Here is a 20,463-nt window from a genome sequence, read left to right on the forward strand (position 1 = left end):
GCTGTATTCATACGTTTTGTACCATGAATCCCATGGGGCAGGAGTGGATGTTGGCGTGATGGATGCAGCAGTTTTCTCCGCTGGCATCTTTCCAGTTGTTGGGACATTCGTGCTGCTCACAGAAGCGCCGCGCCTCAGCCGCATCAGTGATGGACCTGATGGAGAACATACAAACAGCTAGACAACACTCAATCAACACTATATCAGCGTTTCCCATTCAGTCAGTCACGTTTAACGTCACGTCGATACTGGCGTATTGGGCTCTTGCCAATGGAAGCCCTTCACAAGCTCCCATTCAAGAAACGCATCCTCTCGTGCGTTCACTCCCAGGATTGGTTTGCAGTGTTCGATCTGAAGGACACATACGTACTTCCATGTCTTGATTTTACCTCATTCCTACGCTTTACTTTCGAGGAAGCGCCCACATTATGTGATATTTAGACCCAGGAATGCATATTTTAGCAGGCAACCCTGCCAAAAAAACATATTTTACCCCACAAATGCCATTTTTACCGGAGAACAGTGACAGACAGTGACAAACAATTCAGTGCAGCATCTCATGTTCTTAAAGAGAACCATTCTGTGATTTTGTGTGCAGTTATTCAGATAATCTTTTTTTGCACAACTGTTAAAAACTATTTTATTTGATGGAACATAAAACTTGAAGAATAATATTAGGCCTATTTGGTATTATTATTTTTTTTTATTGTTAAAAATATTTTAGGTTTTGTTATGTAACTTAATAAAAGTTTGATTATTCTATTGGTTCCTCATTTTTTCATTTCAGATCCATTAAATTCAAGCAATATATATATATTAGTATACGTTTTTAACCCTTTAAGACCTAAGGGTATTTTTACAATTAATTTTCCGCCTGGTGTTATTTACTAAAAAAGCTTGTAAAACATCAACCCTGTTGTGCACAGACAATTGACACACCTCTTTTTTTTCACTGTCAGTATATTTGTGTTGCATTGATGTCACCTGAATGTAAAATAAGTTATGGGACCATAAAGACAAATGAAAACATAAAACGGAAATGGAATCACTCAAATATTTATTGAAAACACACACAAATAAATAAAAGCTAAGCATATTTCCTCTGGAAAACAGTTTGTTCAAGTCTTTGGAGTCCTGGAACTCAGGAATAAACATGATAACTTATACAGAACCAAAACTATTTACATTTTTCCAAAAAAAGTCCAGGCGTTTTTGGCCTCTTTGGATTTTGGATATTTATTGGTGCCAAGCCTCAAAACAGTTCCTATCAGGAACTTCTCTTCAAACTTTCTCCTCAAACTTTTTCCTCAAACTTTCTCCACAAAACTACTCAAAACTGCAGCACGTCTCTCTCTCTCTATCCTCAACACTAGCCGTGCGTCTCTCTCTATCCACAATAACAGAGCTGTGGTTCATGCGTAATGACGCACACCAACGTGGATGACGGATCAGCCTGTCATTGGTCAAACCCTCATCCAAAATGGCAGCTAGCATCGCGCTAGCGGCAAAAATGACGGAAAATTTATAAATTATGGACATCAAGTGGATATATCTTGGATGTAAGCGTTTTGATTTATTGCTGAACAACTCCAAAAAGATGCACATGTTCCAGGCTGGATAGAAAACCTTCTGTAAAGGCTACAAAGACACCAAAGACACCCCCGTAATGGCTAGCTCGTTAGCTTTCTGCTGGAAAAAAACGGTAGATATTTATCGGAGGTGCCGTGAGACGTCGTGGGCGATGCCGTCGGGCTCTGAGGGTTAAAAGAAGCCATTTTCGGCTTCAGTTTCGGTTTTCGGCCAAGTGCATCCTAAATTTTCGGTTTCGGCCCAGAATTTTCATTTCGGTGCATCACTACTTGCAAGTGCTGCCCCTGGAAGAGGAGACCCAGCCCTTGCGTTGCTGTGTCCCGCTCGTGCATTGCATGTTTATGTGGACCGCACAGTTTCAGAAGCTCTTTGTCAGCTTTGGAGGTCAGCAGAAGGGAATGGCTGTCTCCAAACAGAGGTTGGTCCACTGGATAGTGGATGCAATCGTTTTGACGTACCAGTCCAAAGGCGAGCGGTGCCTTGGGGGGGGGGGGGGGTGGGGGGGGGGGTTGCATCCTCCTGGACGTTAGCATACAGCACCTAACATCTTCAACAATCTCCGGGTTGAGTAGGTTTCTTCCCGTGTACAAACAGGTAATGTGCGGGAAGGCTGGCTCGATGTCCATTCCCCTTCCGTCTACTTTGCTCTTCAGGTGAGTTCTCCACTTGGCAAACCCTGAATCGTGTTCCTCCAGCATCCTTTGGCGGTCTGACGTGGTGGAGGCATCTGACGCAAGGCCCAGTACTCGTGTGCATGCCCGGCCGGTCAACCCTTGTACTGGATGCCCATTGCCCATATGCTGTGATTCCCCCTTGGTAAATGTACTGCATTTATATAGCGCTTTCAACAGACCCATGGCCATCCAAAGCGCTTAACACATTCTCACATTCACCCATTCACACACCGATGGTGGTGTCAGCTCGTCGGGAGCAGCTGGGGTTAGGTGTCTTGCTCATGGACACCTCAACACTTGGTCAGGTGGAACCAGGGATTGAACCACCAACCTTCCGGTTTGTAGACTACCTACATGAACCACTGAGCCACTGCCGCCCCACAGGTACAGTCTTTCTCTGGGCAGTTTCTGTTATGCCTCGTCTCTGCATCAGGTAGTATTTCAAATCCTGGCTAGGCAGGACCTACCGCAGAGATCTTCCGTATGTATCGCTGCCCCACGGGTCAGTCCATATGTGTAGCTACCACACAGTACCTGTGGCCTCCATAGCATCCCTCTCTACTGGACTAGGCACACTTCCCCAGCATTAACAACACTGGTCATGGGTGTAAAGTATGGGAATTGAGATCCGAAGCACTCTTACCTGTGAAATATCACGATATTACTTACATCCCCAGATTAAGTCCTGTCCTTCCCATCCCGCCTGGTATGGAGGACTCCCCCTCAGGATTTCATGGGGCGCTGGGTGGGTTACGACTGAGCGAGGGCAGTTGCCAAAAGGGCACGCTTGCCAGCATCTGCATCTCCGACACTCGTAACACAGTTCAATGGCTGTGGCGCTTTCCATAGGGACCCCATTACGACTGACTGAGTGGGATCGACTAGGTTACTTATGTAACCCTTGTTTCCTGAAGGAGGGAACGGAGACGTTTACGTTCCTCTTCCCACAGCCCTGAAATGGTGGGGATCCGGCCGCATTTATACCCGTATGTCAGGGTAGGAATGGCTCGGCATGCAAATCTCACTAGCCAGTATCCTCTGGCTCGTTTAGTTACCTCTTGAAAGTTATTGGGCACCCAGGCGAGAGCCCAATACATCGGTATCAACGTAACGTCTCCATTCTATCGATCTATCAGTCTATTAAGTAGATATGCAGACTGATCTCATGAAATGGCGTATGTATGACACGCCAATTCGCTATGCCATTTTGGTGGGCTATCAAGACGCATTATCGCTTTTTAGCGTGTTTATCAACGCCGTTTCATTCTATCCCCCTACACTGGCCCTACACCTAAACCTACCCATCACACACACACACTGCCCCTGCCCCTAAACCTACCCATCACACACACACACTGCCCCTGCCCCTAAACCTACCCATCACACACACACACTGCCCCTGCCCCTAAACCTACCCATCACACACACACACACACACACACACACACTGCCCCTACCCCTAAACCTACCCATCACACACACACACTGCCCCTGCCCCTAAACCTACCCATCACACACACACACTGCCCCTGCCCCTAAACCTACCCATCACACACACACACACACACACACACACACTGCCCCTGCCCCTAAACCTACCCATCACACACACACACACACACACACACACACACACTGCCCCTAAACCTACCCATCACACACACATACACTGCCCCTGCCCCTAAACCTACCCATCACACACACACACACACACACACACTGCCCCTAAACCTACCCATCACACACACATACACACACACTGCCCCTGCCCCTAAACCTACCCATCACACACACACACACACACACACACACACACTGCCCCTGCCCCTAAACCTACCCATCACACACACACACACACACACACACACACACACACACACACACTGCCCCTGCCCCTAAACCTACCCATCACACACACACACACACACACACACTGCCCCTGCCCCTAAACCTACCCATCACACACACACACACACACACTGCCCCTGCCCCTAAACCTACCCATCACACACACACACACACTGCCCCTGCCCCTAAACCTACCCATCACACACACACACACACACACACTGCCCCTGCCCCTAAACCTACCCATCACACACACACACACACTGCCCCTGCCCCTAAACCTACCCATCACACACACACACACACACACACACACACTGCCCCTGCCCCTAAACCTACCCATCACACACACACACACACACACACACACACTGCCCCTGCCCCTAAACCTACCCATCACACACACACACACACACACACACACACACACACATTGCCCCTGCCCCTAAACCTACCCATCACAAGAAACATTCTGCATTTTTACATTTTCAAAAAAGAATAATTTAGTATAGCCGCATTTCCACCGAAATTACCCGGAACAATTTGTACCAGGAACTTTTTTTACAGGAACCCCCCACCAGATCTGCTACTGTCTGTGTTTCCACTGCTGTCTAAAGTACCGGGAAGATTAGTCCGATGATGTAGGACTGCGCACAACTGCTCCACCCAGTCAGCGACGGACAGGAATCATTTTTGCACGATACTCTCTGCAACAGTAACAAGTATGGAGGAGATGCAAGCAGCGCTGCTTTTGGTTGTTATGTATTGTTTTAATAACTTCAATGGGCTCCAAACGGTTCAAGGTCCAAATGACAGTTTCAGTGCAGCTTCAAAGGGCTTTAAACGACACCAGACGATGAATAAGGGTCTTATCTAGCCAAACCATCAGTTTCTGAGAGAAACCCAGCAGTATTTATGCTATTATTTTACCTCTTATCAGACGAGCATGATCATCTCTGAGCTCCGCCATAACTTCCGGAGAGTGAGGTCAAATTAGATCGTGGTCATAGATGTATACGTAGATGCCTCATTAGCGCCTGCACGGATCAGTAGAATGAGGCATCTACTATCGATATATCTATGACCACACTCGTATTTGACCTCACTTAGCGGAAGTTATGGCGGAGCTCAGAGATGATCACGCTCGACTGATAAGAGGTAAAATAATAGCATAAATACTGCTGGGTTTCTCTCAGAAACTGATGGTTTGGCTAGACAAGACCCTTATTCATCGTCTGGTGTCGTTTAAAGCCCTTTGAAGCTGCACTGAAACTGTCATTTGGACCTTGAACCGTTTGGAGCCCATTGAAGTCCATTATATGGAGAAAAACCCTGGACTGTTTTCATCCAAAACCTTCATTTCTTTTCGACTGCAGAAAGAAAGACATGGACATCTTGGATGACATGGGGGTGAGTAAATTCTCAACAAAAGTTTATTTAAAAGTGAACTAATCCTTTAACAAAACGGCGGAAAAGAGACGAGCACTGACACTAAAGCGTATTCTGAAAGCTTGTAAAGCTAGATTTAAAATAAGACAACGTATGTTATTATCAGCTATTACGGACATTGACCGTGTGATTGCTGAGACGAACGCGTGCCGTCAGACAGAAAGAGCAAGACTGATATTTACTGAACGCAGAACGAACCTCGCAAAAGACTTTTAAAAATGCCGGTTGAAATAAAATACTGCGTGAGTTCAACCAATTAGCATGTTCAGCCCATGTCCCACCCCCGAAAATGTTGACTATTCGCCTAGCTGCACTGGGTTTGTGTGTATTGTGTTATATTGTTTACAGCATATTGATGTTTTAGTTGCACTAATAGTATATGTGAAAGCACTGGAAGGATTGCTCTAAATTTCCCTGTACTTGTATAGTGACAATAAAGAATCGTATCGTATCGTATCGTATCGTAAAAGTACTACCCCGGGAGCAGGGCCGTTTGGAGGGGGAAATATTTACCTGGAACTTAATTTAGACCCTGCGGTCGAAACAGAGTACCAGCCCAAAGCTCCTAGATCCTGGGGAAAGTTCCTGCGGTGGAAACGCGGCTTATGTTTATAAATCCATTTACATTCACGCGGAATCACACAGCGTGGACATACACACGGATAGCTCAAAATGCGTACAGATAACACGCCATTTGGCTTTAGAATGTGGCGTGTATGTTTACGCAAAGTCATGATGTCATGTTGAGATATGAGATGCTGATACCGGTGTATGAAGATGTTGTTGTCGACGGCCCACTGGTAGAACTCATCTCTGACGGTCACAGAGTAAATGACGGAGAAATCTTCACCGCTCAGAACCTTCTCTGGAGGACGGAGGACCCACGCCATCTCTAGACCTGCACACACACACACACACACACATAATGGGTTTCATTGTTTTATGGGGACTTTCCATAGACATAATGGTTTTTATACTGTACAAACTGTATATTTTTTCTCCAAAACTTACAGAAAACTTAAACGTTTTACATTTTCAGAAAACATCACTTAGAATTATTTATAAGCTGTTTTCCTCATGGTGACCAAAAATGTCCTCACAAAATCACCACACACCAGAAACACACACACACACACACACACACACACATGTGTATGTGAGAGAGAGAGAGAGAGAGAGAGAGAGAGAGAGAGAGAGAGAGAGAGTGTGTATGTGTGTGTGTGAGTGTGTGAGAGTGTGAGTGTGAGTGTGAGTGTGAGTGTGTGTGTGTGTGTGTGTGTGTGTGTGAGTCTCTGTTTGTGTGTGTTGTTCCTCCGCAGTCGATCATGTTGTGTGTGAGTGTGTGTGAGAGTATCTGTGTGTGTGAGAGTATCTGTGTGTGTGTGTGTGTGTGTGTGTGTGTGTGTGTGTGTGTGTGTGTGTGTGTGTGTGTGTGTGTGTGTGTGTGTGTGTGTGTGTGTGTGTGTGTGTGTGTGTGTGTGTGTGTGTGTGTGTGTGTGTGTGTGTGTGTGTGTCGTACCTCCGCAGTCGATCATGTTGAGTTCATCTGGTCTGTCCAGAGGCCAGCAGTCATATTCACTGTTATCTAGATCATGCCATCCAAACACACACATCACAAAACACAACTGCAACAACAACACAACACAACACACACACACACACACACAGGTTATCCAACAGCTCGTCTGTGAATGAATGTAAACTACTGAAGGTAAGGTAAAGCGCTCTTACCGTGCAGATGTAGTGAGATGCGCTCATGTCGACAGGTGAGTGTGTGTGTGTGTGTGTGTGGATGCTCTGGAGGTTTGAGGCTGTAATGAGATTCAGACTGAAGGATGAGGATGAGGAGGGCTTTCTGCACATGCGTCCTTCATCAACACACACACACACACACACACACACACACACACACACACACACACACACACACACACACACACACACACACACACACACACACACACACACACCACAGTTACAACACATGTGTGACCTGTTACTGTGTCAACACAACTCCAGCAATTACACATGTGAAAAAGTGTATGTTGTTTGTGTAGTCATTGTTTAGACTCTAAAGACACACACATTGATTTGAGTTGACTGAACTTCTTCATATATAATTAATCGTGTATTATAAACGGTTAAAACTACTCCTAATGAAGGTGTGTGTTGATGTGTGGAGTGTGTTCATGAGTGTGTGTGTGTGTTCATGAGTGTGTGTGTGTATGTTGATGTGTGGAGTGTGTTCATGAGTCGGTGTGTGTTGATGTGTGGAGTGTGTTCATGAGTGTGTGTGTATGTTGATGTGTGGAGTGTGTTCATGAGTCGGTGTGTGTTGCTGTGTGGAGTGTGTTCATGAGTCGGTGTGTGTGGAGTGTGTGTTATTGTAGAGCTCGGATCCGGAGAGCACGAGCAGCTTTAACAGTGGAAACGCGTCTCCATCTCGTGGCTGACATGAAAACTGCAGCAAAAATATGATTTCACGATTATTTCCTGTGTTTGTGATCTGAGTAAATCAGTTGCTCTGACTCTGATTTCCTTTCATAATTTTGTATATATATATATAAAATATAAATTTGCTCTACATGATTATTAATAGTATTTATTTTCTTGATTATTTAATTCATATGCATTTTATTGCGTTATCAGTTTCATATGGCATTTGTGTATATTACTGGAATATATTTATGCTGTATATGTGTATATAAAATATGGAGGGCCAAATTACTCAATATTAAATCAATAAATAAATGTCGAAAAATGTAAATAAATAGTCAAATGCATAATTAAATAATATAAATAAATCATTAAATGTATAAAAAAAATATATATATATATATATATTTGTTTGTGTGTATATAATTATTTAATTATGCATTTAATGATTTATTCAAAATACATTAAATAAATAAATAATTCACTGCATTTTAAATTTAAGAGCTGTATATATATATATATATATATATATATGTGTGTGTGTGTGTGTGTGTCTGTGTGTGTGTGTGTGTGTGTGTGTGTGTGTGTGTGTGTGTGTGTGTGTGTGTGTGTGTGTGTGTGTGTGTGTGTGTGTGTGTGTGTGTGTGTGTGTGTGTGTGTGTGTGTGTGTGTGTGTGTGTGTGTGTGTGTGTGTGTGTGTGTGTGTGTGTGTGTGTGTGTGTGTGAATTTAATTATTTAATCATGCATTTAACGATTTATTTATATATTTCAACATTTATTTAATGATTTATTTATATATTTCAACATTTACTTAATGATTTATATATATTATTTAATTAGGCATTTAACGTTTTATTTATACATTTATTTAATGATTTCTATATATATTATTTAATTATTTAATCATGCATTTAACGATTTATTTATATATTTCAACATTTATTTAATGATTTATTTATATATTTCAACATTTATTTAATGATTTATTTATATATTTCAACATTTATTTAATGATTTATATATTATTTAAATATTTAATTATACATTTAATGTTTTATTTATATATTTCAACATTTATTTAATGATTTATATATATTATTTAAATATTTAATTATACATTTAACGTTTTATTTATACATTTATTTAATGATTTATATATATTATTTAATATGTAATTAGGCATTTAACGTTTTATTTATATATTTTAAAATTTTTTTAATGAATTATATATATTATTTATTATTTAATTAGGCATTTAACTTTTTATTTATATATTTTAACATTTATTTAATGATTTATATATATTATTTAATATTTAATTAGGCATTTATCGATTTATTTTTATATTTTAACATTTATTTAATAATTTATGTATTTTATTAAAATATTTAATTAGGCATTTAACGATTTATTTATATATTTTAACATTTATTTAATGATTTATATATATTATTTCATTATTTAATCATGCATTTAACAATTTATTTATATATTTCAACATTTATTTAATAATTTATGTATTTTATTTAAATATTTAATTAGGCATTTAACGATTTATTTATAAATTTAAACATTTATTTCCACATTTATTTTAGAGCATTTCTAAGAATGATAATATACAGTAATAATTAGCTAATTTTACTCTTATTGCTTTTGACGCAGACACGAGCACGCGCACGCGCGCGCACAGAGGGCGGAAATGCAGCGGATGTCGGTGATTTTAAAGCGGAGCTGCAGGATCACAGTGAGTGAATTAAATAAGTAAAATATGTTTTTGCTTTACCGTCTGTATTCGTGTTTATTCGGCTTCTATTCGGGATTATTCGCGTTCGTTTGTTTATTTCGCTCGTGTCTCGTGCGCGCGCGCTGCTGACGTTGTGACGCTTTATTTGTCTAATAAACGGAAAATTTGTTGAATGTTGAAATATTAATACACCGACCTTACAAAGAGATAAAGTGGTGAATTTAAGAGCTGTAATTAATGTTACATCTGACTAATAATCGCGTTATAACGGAGAGGAAGTTCCGCTGTGAGATAGGTTGTTTCTTCGCTAAAGCGGATTATGACAGATAAACCATAATACCGTTAAACATGAATTTAACATCATATAAGCTCTGAAACGGCTCTCAACATTCACAGGGTCAGTGTGTTTGTGTGTGTGTTGTTGTCTGGTTTTGTGTGCTCTGTGTGATCCAGCTTTATCCGCTATGTTTTCATCTGCTAATGCTACTTCCGCTCGATAGACGTTTTTGATAATATCACCATGGTAACCACACTTTTACCCCAAAGTACCATAGTTTCTTCAATTTACACTTTTTTTTACATGTACCATGTAAATACCGTGATCTATGAATAAAAAGATTGTTTAATGGCAGCATATTTAGTCTCCAGGTACACACATGATGACACAGAAGCTGAACAGAGGAAGCTATTGTTTCTGTGTACAGGCTCTGCTGAGCTCGTGATGGGGAAGCATTTCTTCAGTGAGACGGACATCAAGAGCGCCTGGGAGCTGGTGTCCACAGCCTTCTGGCAGAGATACCCTAACCCATACAGGTACTGACCCCCACACAGATACCCAAACCCCCACACAGATACCCAAACCCCCACACAGATACCCAAACCCCCACACAGATACCCAAACCCCCACACAGATACCCAAACCCCCACACAGATACCCAAACCCCCTCACAGATACCCAAACCCCCACACAGATACCCAAACCCCCACACAGATACCCAAACCCCCACACAGATACCCAAACCCATACAGGTACTGACCCCCACACAGATACCCAAACCCCCACACAGATACCCAAACCCCCACACAGATACCCAAACCCCCACACAGATACCCAAACCCCCACACAGATACCCAAACCCCCTCACAGATACCCAAACCCCCTCACAGATACCCTAACCCCCACACAGATACCCAAACCCCCTCACAGATACCCAAACCCCCTCACAGATACCCAAACCCCCACACAGATACCCAAACCCCCACACAGATACCCAAACCCCCTCACAGATACCCAAACCCCCACACAGATACCCAAACCCCCACACAGATACCCAAACCCCCTCACAGATACCCAAACCCCCACACAGATACCCAAACCCCCACACAGATACCCAAACCCCCACACAGATACCCAAACCCCCACACAGATACCCTAACCCCCACACAGATACCCAAACCCCCTCACAGATACCCAAACCCCCTCACAGATACCCAAACCCCCTCACAGATACCCAAACCCCCACACAGATACCCTAACCCCCACACAGATACCCAAACCCCCTCACAGATACCCAAACCCCCACACAGATACCCAAACCCCCACACAGATACCCAAACCCCCACACAGATACCCAAACCCCCTCACAGATACCCAAACCCCCTCACAGATACCCAAACCCCCACACAGATACCCAAACCCCCACACAGATACCCTAACCCCCACACAGATACCCAAACCCCCTCACAGATACCCAAACCCCCTCACAGATACCCAAACCCCCTCACAGATACCCAAACCCCCACACAGATACCCAAACCCCCACACAGATACCCAAACCCCCTCACAGATACCCAAACCCCCACACAGATACCCAAACCCCCACACAGATACCCAAACCCCCACACAGATACCCAAACCCCCACACAGATACCCAAACCCCCACACAGATACCCAAACCCCCTCACAGATACCCAAACACCCACACAGATACCCAAACCCCCTCACAGATACCCAAACCCCCTCACAGATACCCTAACCCCCTCACAGATACCCAAACCCCCTCACAGATACCCAAACCCCCACACAGATACCCAAACCCCCACACAGATACCCAAACCCCCACACAGATACCCAAACCCCCACACAGATACCCAAACCCCCACACAGATACCCAAACCCCCACACAGATACCCAAACCCCCTCACAGATACCCAAACCCCCTCACAGATACCCTAACCCCCTCACAGATACCCAAACCCCCTCACAGATACCCAAACCCCCACACAGATACCCAAACCCCCACACAGATACCCAAACCCCCACACAGATACCCAAACCCCCACACAGATACCCAAACCCCCACACAGATACCCAAACCCCCTCACAGATACCCAAACCCCCTCACAGATACCCAAACCCCCACACAGATACCCAAACCCCCACACATAGATACCCAAACCCCCACACAGATACCCAAACCCCCACACAGATACCCAAACCCCCTCACAGATACCCAAACCCCCACACAGATACCCAAACCCCCACACAGATACCCAAACCCCCACACACAGATACCCAAACACCCACACAGATACCCAAACCCCCACACAGATACCCAAACCCCCACACAGATACCCAAACCCCCTCACAGATACCCAAACCCCCACACAGATACCCTAACCCCCACACAGATACCCAAACCCCCTCACAGATACCCTAACCCCCACACAGATACCCAAACCCCCACACAGATACCCTAACCCCCACACAGATACACTAACCCCCACACAGATACCCAAACCCCCACACAGATACCCAAACCCCCTCACAGATACCCAAACCCCCACACAGATACCCAAACCCCCTCACAGATACCCAAACCCCCACACAGATACCCAAACCCCCACACAGATACCCAAACCCCCACACATAGATACCCAAACCCCCACACAGATACCCAAACCCCCTCACAGATACCCAAACCCCCACACAGATACCCAAACCCCCTCACAGATACCCAAACCCCCACACAGATACCCAAACCCCCACACAGATACCCAAACCCCCACACAGATACCCAAACCCCCTCACAGATACCCAAACCCCCACACAGATACCCAAACCCCCACACAGATACCCAAACCCCCTCACAGATACCCAAACCCCCTCACAGATACCCAAACCCCCACACAGATACCCAAACCCCCTCACAGATACCCAAACCCCCTCACAGATACCCTAACCCCCACACAGATACCCAAACCCCCTCACAGATACCCAAACCCCCACACAGATACCCAAACCCCCACACAGATACCCAAACCCCCACCTCACAGATACCCAAACCCCCTCACAGATACCCAAACCCCCACACAGATACCCAAACCCCCACACAGATACCCAAACCCCCTCACAGATACCCTAACCCCCACACAGATACCCAAACCCCCTCACAGATACCCAAACCCCCTCACAGATACCCAAACCCCCACCTCACAGATACCCAAACCCCCTCACAGATACCCAAACCCCCTCACAGATACCCAAACCCCCACACAGATACCCAAACCCCCTCACAGATACCCAAACCCCCTCACAGATACCCTAACCCCCACACAGATACCCAAACCCCCTCACAGATACCCAAACCCCCACACAGATACCCAAACCCCCACACAGATACCCAAACCCCCACCTCACAGATACCCAAACCCCCTCACAGATACCCAAACCCCCACACAGATACCCAAACCCCCACACAGATACCCAAACCCCCACCTCACAGATACCCAAACCCCCTCACAGATACCCAAACCCCCACACAGATACCCAAACCCCCTCACAGATACCCAAACCCCCTCACAGATACCCTAACCCCCACACAGATACCCAAACCCCCTCACAGATACCCAAACCCCCTCACAGATACCCAAACCCCCACCTCACAGATACCCAAACCCCCTCACAGATACCCAAACCCCCACACAGATACCCAAACCCCCACACAGATACCCAAACCCCCTCACAGATACCCTAACCCCCACACAGATACCCAAACCCCCTCACAGATACCCAAACCCCCTCACAGATACCCTAACCCCCACACAGATACACTAACCCCCACACAGATACCCAAACCCCCTCACAGATACCCAAACCCCCTCACAGATACCCAAACCCCCACCTCACAGATACCCAAACCCCCTCACAGATACCCAAACCCCCACACAGATACCCAAACCCCCACACAGATACCCAAACCCCCTCACAGATACCCTAACCCCCACACAGATACCCAAACCCCCTCACAGATACCCAAACCCCCTCACAGATACCCAAACCCCCTCACAGATACCCTAACCCCCACACAGATACCCAAACCCCCTCACAGATACCCAAACCCCCACACAGATACCCAAACCCTCTCACAGATACCCAAACCCCCACACAGATACCCAAACCCCCACACAGATACCCAAACCCCCACACAGATACCCAAACCCCCTCACAGATACCCAAACCCCCACACAGATACCCAAACCCCCTCACAGATACCCAAACCCCCTCACAGATACCCTAACCCCCACACAGATACCCAAACCCCCTCACAGATACCCAAACCCCCACACAGATACCCAAACCCTCTCACAGATACCCAAACCCCCACACAGATACCCAAACCCCCTCACAGATACCCAAACCCCCTCACAGATACCCAAACCCCCTCACAGATACCCAAACCCCCACACAGATACCCTAACCCCCACACAGATACCCAAACCCCCTCACAGATACCCAAACCCCCTCACAGATACCCAAACCCCCACACAGATACCCAAACCCCCTCACAGATACCCAAACCCCCACACAGATACCCAAACCCCCTCACAGATACCCAAACCCCCACACAGATACCCAAACCCCCACACAGATACCCAAACCCCCACACAGATACCCAAACCCCCTCACAGATACCCAAACCCCCTCACAGATACCCTAACCCCCTCACAGATACCCAAACCCCCACACAGATACCCAAACCCCCACACAGATACCCAAACCCCCTCACAGATACCCAAACCCCCTCACAGATACCCAAACCCCCACACAGATACCCAAACCCCCACACAGATACCCTAACCCCCACACAGATACCCAAACCCCCTCACAGATACCCAAACCCCCACACAGATACCCAAACCCCCTCACAGATACCCAAACCCCCTCACAGATACCCAAACCCCCACACAGATACCCAAACCCCCTCACAGATACCCAAACCCCCTCACAGATACCCAAACCCCCACACAGATACCCAAACCCCCACACAGATACCCAAACCCCCTCACAGATACAGACTTAACCATGTGTTTACCGTGTTCCTCTCAGCACTCATGTTCTGACAGAGGACGTAGTTTTTCGCGAGGTGACGTCAGATAACCTCCTCCTGTCCCGACGGCTCCTCACGAAGACCAATCGCATGCCTCGCTGGGCGGAGCGCGTGTTCCCGGGGAACCTGTCACGCACGGTTTACATCATCGAGGATTCTGTCGTCGACCCCGGAAACAGAAGCCTCACCACGCTCACCTGGAACGTAAACCACGCTACGTTTATGGTAAACCACAACACACACAAACACACACATTCTGACATATACACTTTATTTAGAAATATGCTTTCAAGAGCAAAAATAAATGAAAGTATGAAGTAGATGCTTGTGTTTGTGAAAAAATTACAGAAATCCGCTCTAGTCAAATTTAATTATTACACTTCAAATTATTAAGTGAGTAATTGACAGTTTAGAAACCAACTTTTTTTAAAAATGCAATTATGAAACGTTTTGTGTCATTTGATCCGATTTCATAATTTTTCCGCCATTTTGAATTTTGTCCAAAATCTACTTTTAAATCTAGTCCTAGTTGTTTTCACCCGACCTGAACCAAACCAGTGCGGAAATATTCCATTGAGTCTGAATATCAATTATCAAAATAAAGTTGAAATTCCAACTCGGCGTCACTCAATGTTTTGAAGTGGGCGGAGCCACTTTTACTTAAATGGCTATAACTCTCCAACGAAATTATATATTTTCACCAAACTCAGTACACATGTGTACGAGCTCAATCTGAGGTCACAGTAAATAAAATGTGGAGTTTGGCCACTTGGTGGCGCTATAACGGAATAAAAAACATGAAAACGGCTCTAACTATGCAACTCTTTGTCCGATTGTAAGACATCTATCTCTTTTCAAACAAATTAAATAAACACAGAATATTTGTTTTTGATTTTGTTTACATTATTTAAAACCTGACATTTCAACGTTTCTTTAGACATATGTCTCATGTTTGTGAGACAAGTATTCACTAAGCTAGAGGTCCTTTTCTTTGAGAGAGAGGCTGCAGATCGCGCATCATGTTTGTTTTCTTTATTTTGCAAAAAGCAAAATATTTTGTTTTTATTTTGACTGTACACACAAAAAAATAGAAACTTAACAGATTATAATGATGTACAACACTTGCCTGAATTATAAGAACGACTCTTTGAGTCTCTTTGGCACTGATAAGAAAAAAAGTGAGTTGATCGCGCCGGCGCGTTCGCCGACTCGAGAGGGTTAATTACACAGCCCTACTTTGTCGCACCACGATTGATCGTTCCTGTGTGAATGGCTCCATAGGGATCTATTGTTTCGATTCAAGAGCGTCATAAATTTGCGTCACTTAAAGGGTTAGTTCACCCCAAAATTATCCCATGAGTTACATGATTTACCATGATCCTAGGTGTGTTTGACTTTCTTCTTTCAATCGAACACAGAGTTATATAAAAAATATCCTGGCTCTTCCAAGCTTCATAATGGGAGTGAAGTAGGGCTGCACGATTAATTGAAATCGAACCCCAATCGCGATTTGGCTTCTGTGCGATTATGAAAGCGCAAAGGCTGTGATTTTAATGAAATAAATAAATGCCCAGTGTGTCAGTGAAGAGCTGCTCTGTGATCAGTAAACGCTGCTCCGTCTGAAAGCACTGCGAGTTTGAGCAACGTGTGTCAAACATCTTCACAAACTAGTAATGCCAAGCGTTCATAAACCTGCTGTCCAACCAAATACAACGTTTAATAACAGGTTTTAACTCACTTCATATCGTCAGTCGAGCTGATGTGGTTTCTTATCACAGAATGTCAATCAGTACTGCATACTTTATTATTATGAAAATATCCGAGAAGACTTGAAGAACTCAAATACACCATATCTTGTCGCAGTCGTGTGTTTATTATCTTCATGTTTAATCAGTCAAAGTGTTTCTATCTTGGTTTTATTCAGCTACAGCACAAGCTTCACATTAGGGATTTCATGAAAACAAACGATTACTTCTCTGGCGCAAATGTGGCGTTTCTGCTCGAGGGCGCCCTCTGGCTTCCAGTATGAATGACACTTTTGGGTAGAAAATAAGAAAAATAAAACTTCTCTCTTAATAAATTGATATGACAATCCATATGTTTTTCTTCAATGTACAGGAGTTTTAATCCCCACAGCGGATGCATAAGAGGCTCATATTAAAGACATAGACTTTAAGAAATTGATATCACAGATAAAAAGCACAGATTTGCATAATAATAATAGTTTTTTTTACAATAAATCCTTAGACCTTTCAAATGATTTTTAGTCATAGGCTGTCTGCATACTAACAGGTAACCCATAATTTTTAGTTTTCTGTAAAATATAAATATTATTATTATTATACTGTTATATAAAATGCTCTATTTTAATTTTTTATAACGAATGTTATTGTAATAGTAATATTTCTTATTTTTATTTAGCAATAATAAAAATCATAATAATTATTATTAATCACAAAATGTTATATATCCACTTTTCATTTGTAAAATGAATAAATAATAATAATCGTATTTTAAATCGCAATCGCAATTTTAACCAGAATAATAGCAATTAGATATTTTCCCCAAATCGTACAGCCCTAGAGTGAAGGGAGATTTTGAAGCACAAAAAAAGTGCGTCCCTTCATCATAAAAGTGCTCCACAGGGGTTAATAAAGGCCTTCTGAAGAAAAAGATCCATATTTATAACTTTATGAACCATAATCACTGGCTTTCAGTGATGGCCGTACGCTAGAAGAGTGACCTCTGAGTGATGGAGGGACACTTTTTTTGGCTTTTTGAGTCTTATACATCTAGGATGGGATAAAATTATGGGATAATTTCATAACCCTTTGGTGCTCAATGTGAAAGGCCCTTAAGGTTACTGCATTTGAGTGTGTTATATGTGTGTGTGTGTGTGTTTTACCAGCGTGTGGTGGAGCGCTGTGTGTTTCTCGGCGAGCAGGACCGGCCTATCTGGACGCGGATCACCAGAGAAGCCTGGATCTCGTCAGGACTCTTCGGCCTCTCCAGACCGATACAGGTGATCCGTCAGCAGACACACACTTCCTGTCAATACACTTTCTCCAACACATTAACAGTGTGTGTGTTCTTCCTGTAGGAGTTTGGTTTGGCCAGATTCAGGAGTAACCAGGCCAAAGCCATGAAGGGTTTGGAGCACGCGTTATCAAATCTACAGAGTAAGACCTCCATTCATATAACAGTTCACCTCAACAAACACAAAACATGGAAAAGAGGTCAAGTGTGATCCAGAAGTGTGATCGTGTTTCTGTGTGTCCATCCATTCAGAAGCGTCGCCCGCATCTCACGGGGATTCTGCGGAGAAACACAAAAACCTCAATTCAGCCTCCAAAGCCCAGAAACCCCAGCAATACATATGATCCGCATGAGCCCTGCGGGGGAACGTGTTCTGGACAGCCCATAATCACAGGGAAATGAAGCCGCTCTTCAGATGATCCTCATCATGAGGTTATATTCATGAGAATATGGACGCCCATTTCCACCACATGAGGAAAAATATTACGCTTTATTATTAAAAGACATAATTATGACGCAAAAAGTCTAAATTATGATAGAAAGTCTCAAATTATGACGCAAAAAGTCTAAATTATGATAGAAAGTCACAAATGATGACGCAAAAAGTCTAAATTATGATAGAAAGTCTCAAATTATGACGCAAAAAGTCTAAATTATGATAGAAAGTCACAAATGATGACGCAAAAAGTCTAAATTATGATAGAAAGTCACAAATGATGACGCAAAAAGTCTAAATTATGATAGAAAGTCTCAAATTATGACGCAAAAAGTCTAAATTATGATAGAAAGTCACAAATTATGACGCAAAAAGTCTAAATTATGATAGAAAGTCACAAATGATGACGCAAAAAGTCTAAATTATGATAGAAAGTCTCAAATTATGACGCAAAAAGTCTAAATTATGATAGAAAGTCACAAATGATGACGCAAAAAGTCTAAATTATGATCGAAAGTCACAAATGATGACGCAAAAAGTCTAAATTATGATAGAAAGTCTCAAATTATGACGCAAAAAGTCTAAATTATGATAGAAAGTCACAAATTATGACGCAAAAAGTCTAAATTATGATCGAAAGTCACAAATGATGACGCAAAAAGTCTAAATTATGATAGAAAGTCTCAAATTATGACGCAAAAAGTCTAAATTATGATAGAAAGTCACAAATGATGACGCAAAAAGTCTAAATTATGATAGAAAGTCACAAATGATGACGCAAAAAGTCTAAATTATGATAGAAAGTCTCAAATTATGACGCAAAAAGTCTAAATTATGATAGAAAGTCACAAATGATGACGCAAAAAGTCTAAATTATGATAGAAAGTCACAAATGATGACGCAAAAAGTCTAAATTATGATAGAAAGTCACAAATTATGACGCAAAAAGTCTAAATTATGATAGAAAGTCACAAATGATGACGCAAAAAGTCTAAATTATGATAGAAAGTCACAAATTATGACGCAAAAAGTCTAAATTATGATAGAAAGTCTCAAATTATGACGCAAAAAGTCTAAATTATGATAGAAAGTCACAAATTATGACGCAAAAAGTCTAAATTATGATAGAAAGTCACAAATGATGACGCAAAAAGTCTAAATTATGATAGAAAGTCACAAATTATGACACAAAAAGTCTAAATTATGATAGAACGTCTCAATTTTGACATGGCAATTTCAACTTTGTCATAATTATGACTTTGTATGACATATGATTACAATTAGGATTTTAATTAAAATGTCATAATTATGACTAATGTAACAATGTTGACTGTCAATTTCGACTATATGACATCATAGACTTTTCATAACATAATTATGAATTTTGTCAATTTCGATTTAGAAGGTCAATTTGGAATTTTTTTGACAATTGGCTTTTTTACACGACTTGACATAATTATGAATTTTATGTCATAATTTTGACTTATGACATATGACTTAACTTCATAATTTCGACTTTTCATCTCCTAAATATGACTTAGTATGTTAGAATTTTTATGACAATCACCTTTTTATAAAATAATTATGACATGTAAATTTCAACAGTTTGTCAATTTCAACTTTTTATAACATAATTATGAATCTTACGTCATAATTATCGACATATTATTATGACTTAACTTCATTTCGGCTTGTTGTAATTATGACTTTTATGTCACTATTATGAGTTTTCCAGTCATAATTATGGCTTTTCATCTCCTAAATATGAATTAGTATGTACATTTTGACTTTTTATGCCATAATTATGACTAATGTAATAATATTGACTGTTTGTCAATTTCGACTTTATGACATCATAG

At 42.6% G+C, this 20,463-nt stretch overlaps 2 protein-coding genes across 3 annotated transcripts in view; one reads left to right on the plus strand and one right to left on the minus strand.

Moving 5' to 3' along the window:
- LOC307117280 (atrial natriuretic peptide receptor 1) overlaps positions 1-7,222 on the minus strand; it is a gene marked incomplete at its 3' end in the record, with an annotated part of 31,701 nt that extends 24,479 nt beyond the window's left edge. Inside the window, exons 1-3 of the mRNA XM_079802068.1 lie at positions 7,081-7,222; positions 6,327-6,459; positions 23-155 (exon numbers count right to left, since the gene is read on the minus strand). Of these exons, the coding sequence (XP_079658194.1) occupies positions 23-155; positions 6,327-6,459; positions 7,081-7,174 (360 nt within the window). The 5' untranslated portion in view covers positions 7,175-7,222. The remainder of the gene's footprint in view (positions 1-22; positions 156-6,326; positions 6,460-7,080) is intronic.
- A 2,439-nt stretch (positions 7,223-9,661) lies between these two features.
- prelid1b (PRELI domain containing 1b) lies at positions 9,662-19,865 on the plus strand. Of its 2 annotated transcripts, none has more exons than XM_079803500.1 (6): positions 9,662-9,742; positions 10,447-10,555; positions 15,132-15,357; positions 18,041-18,154; positions 18,233-18,311; positions 18,421-19,224. In XM_079803500.1, the coding sequence occupies exons 2-6, from the start codon at positions 10,464-10,466 to the stop codon at positions 18,510-18,512; spliced, it is 603 nt and encodes a 200-aa protein (XP_079659626.1). In that variant the 5' UTR covers positions 9,662-9,742; positions 10,447-10,463; the 3' UTR covers positions 18,513-19,224. The 2 variants fall into 2 exon arrangements, with proteins under 2 accessions (XP_079659626.1, XP_079659627.1); XM_079803501.1 differs by having other exon boundaries at positions 9,694-9,742; positions 10,384-10,555; positions 18,421-19,865.
- The last annotated feature ends 598 nt before the right edge of the window (positions 19,866-20,463 follow it).

The sequence above is a fragment of the Gobio gobio genome (assembly GCF_949357685.1).
Source record: "Gobio gobio genome assembly, chromosome: 21".
NCBI classification, from domain to species: Eukaryota; Metazoa; Chordata; class Actinopteri; order Cypriniformes; family Gobionidae; genus Gobio; species Gobio gobio.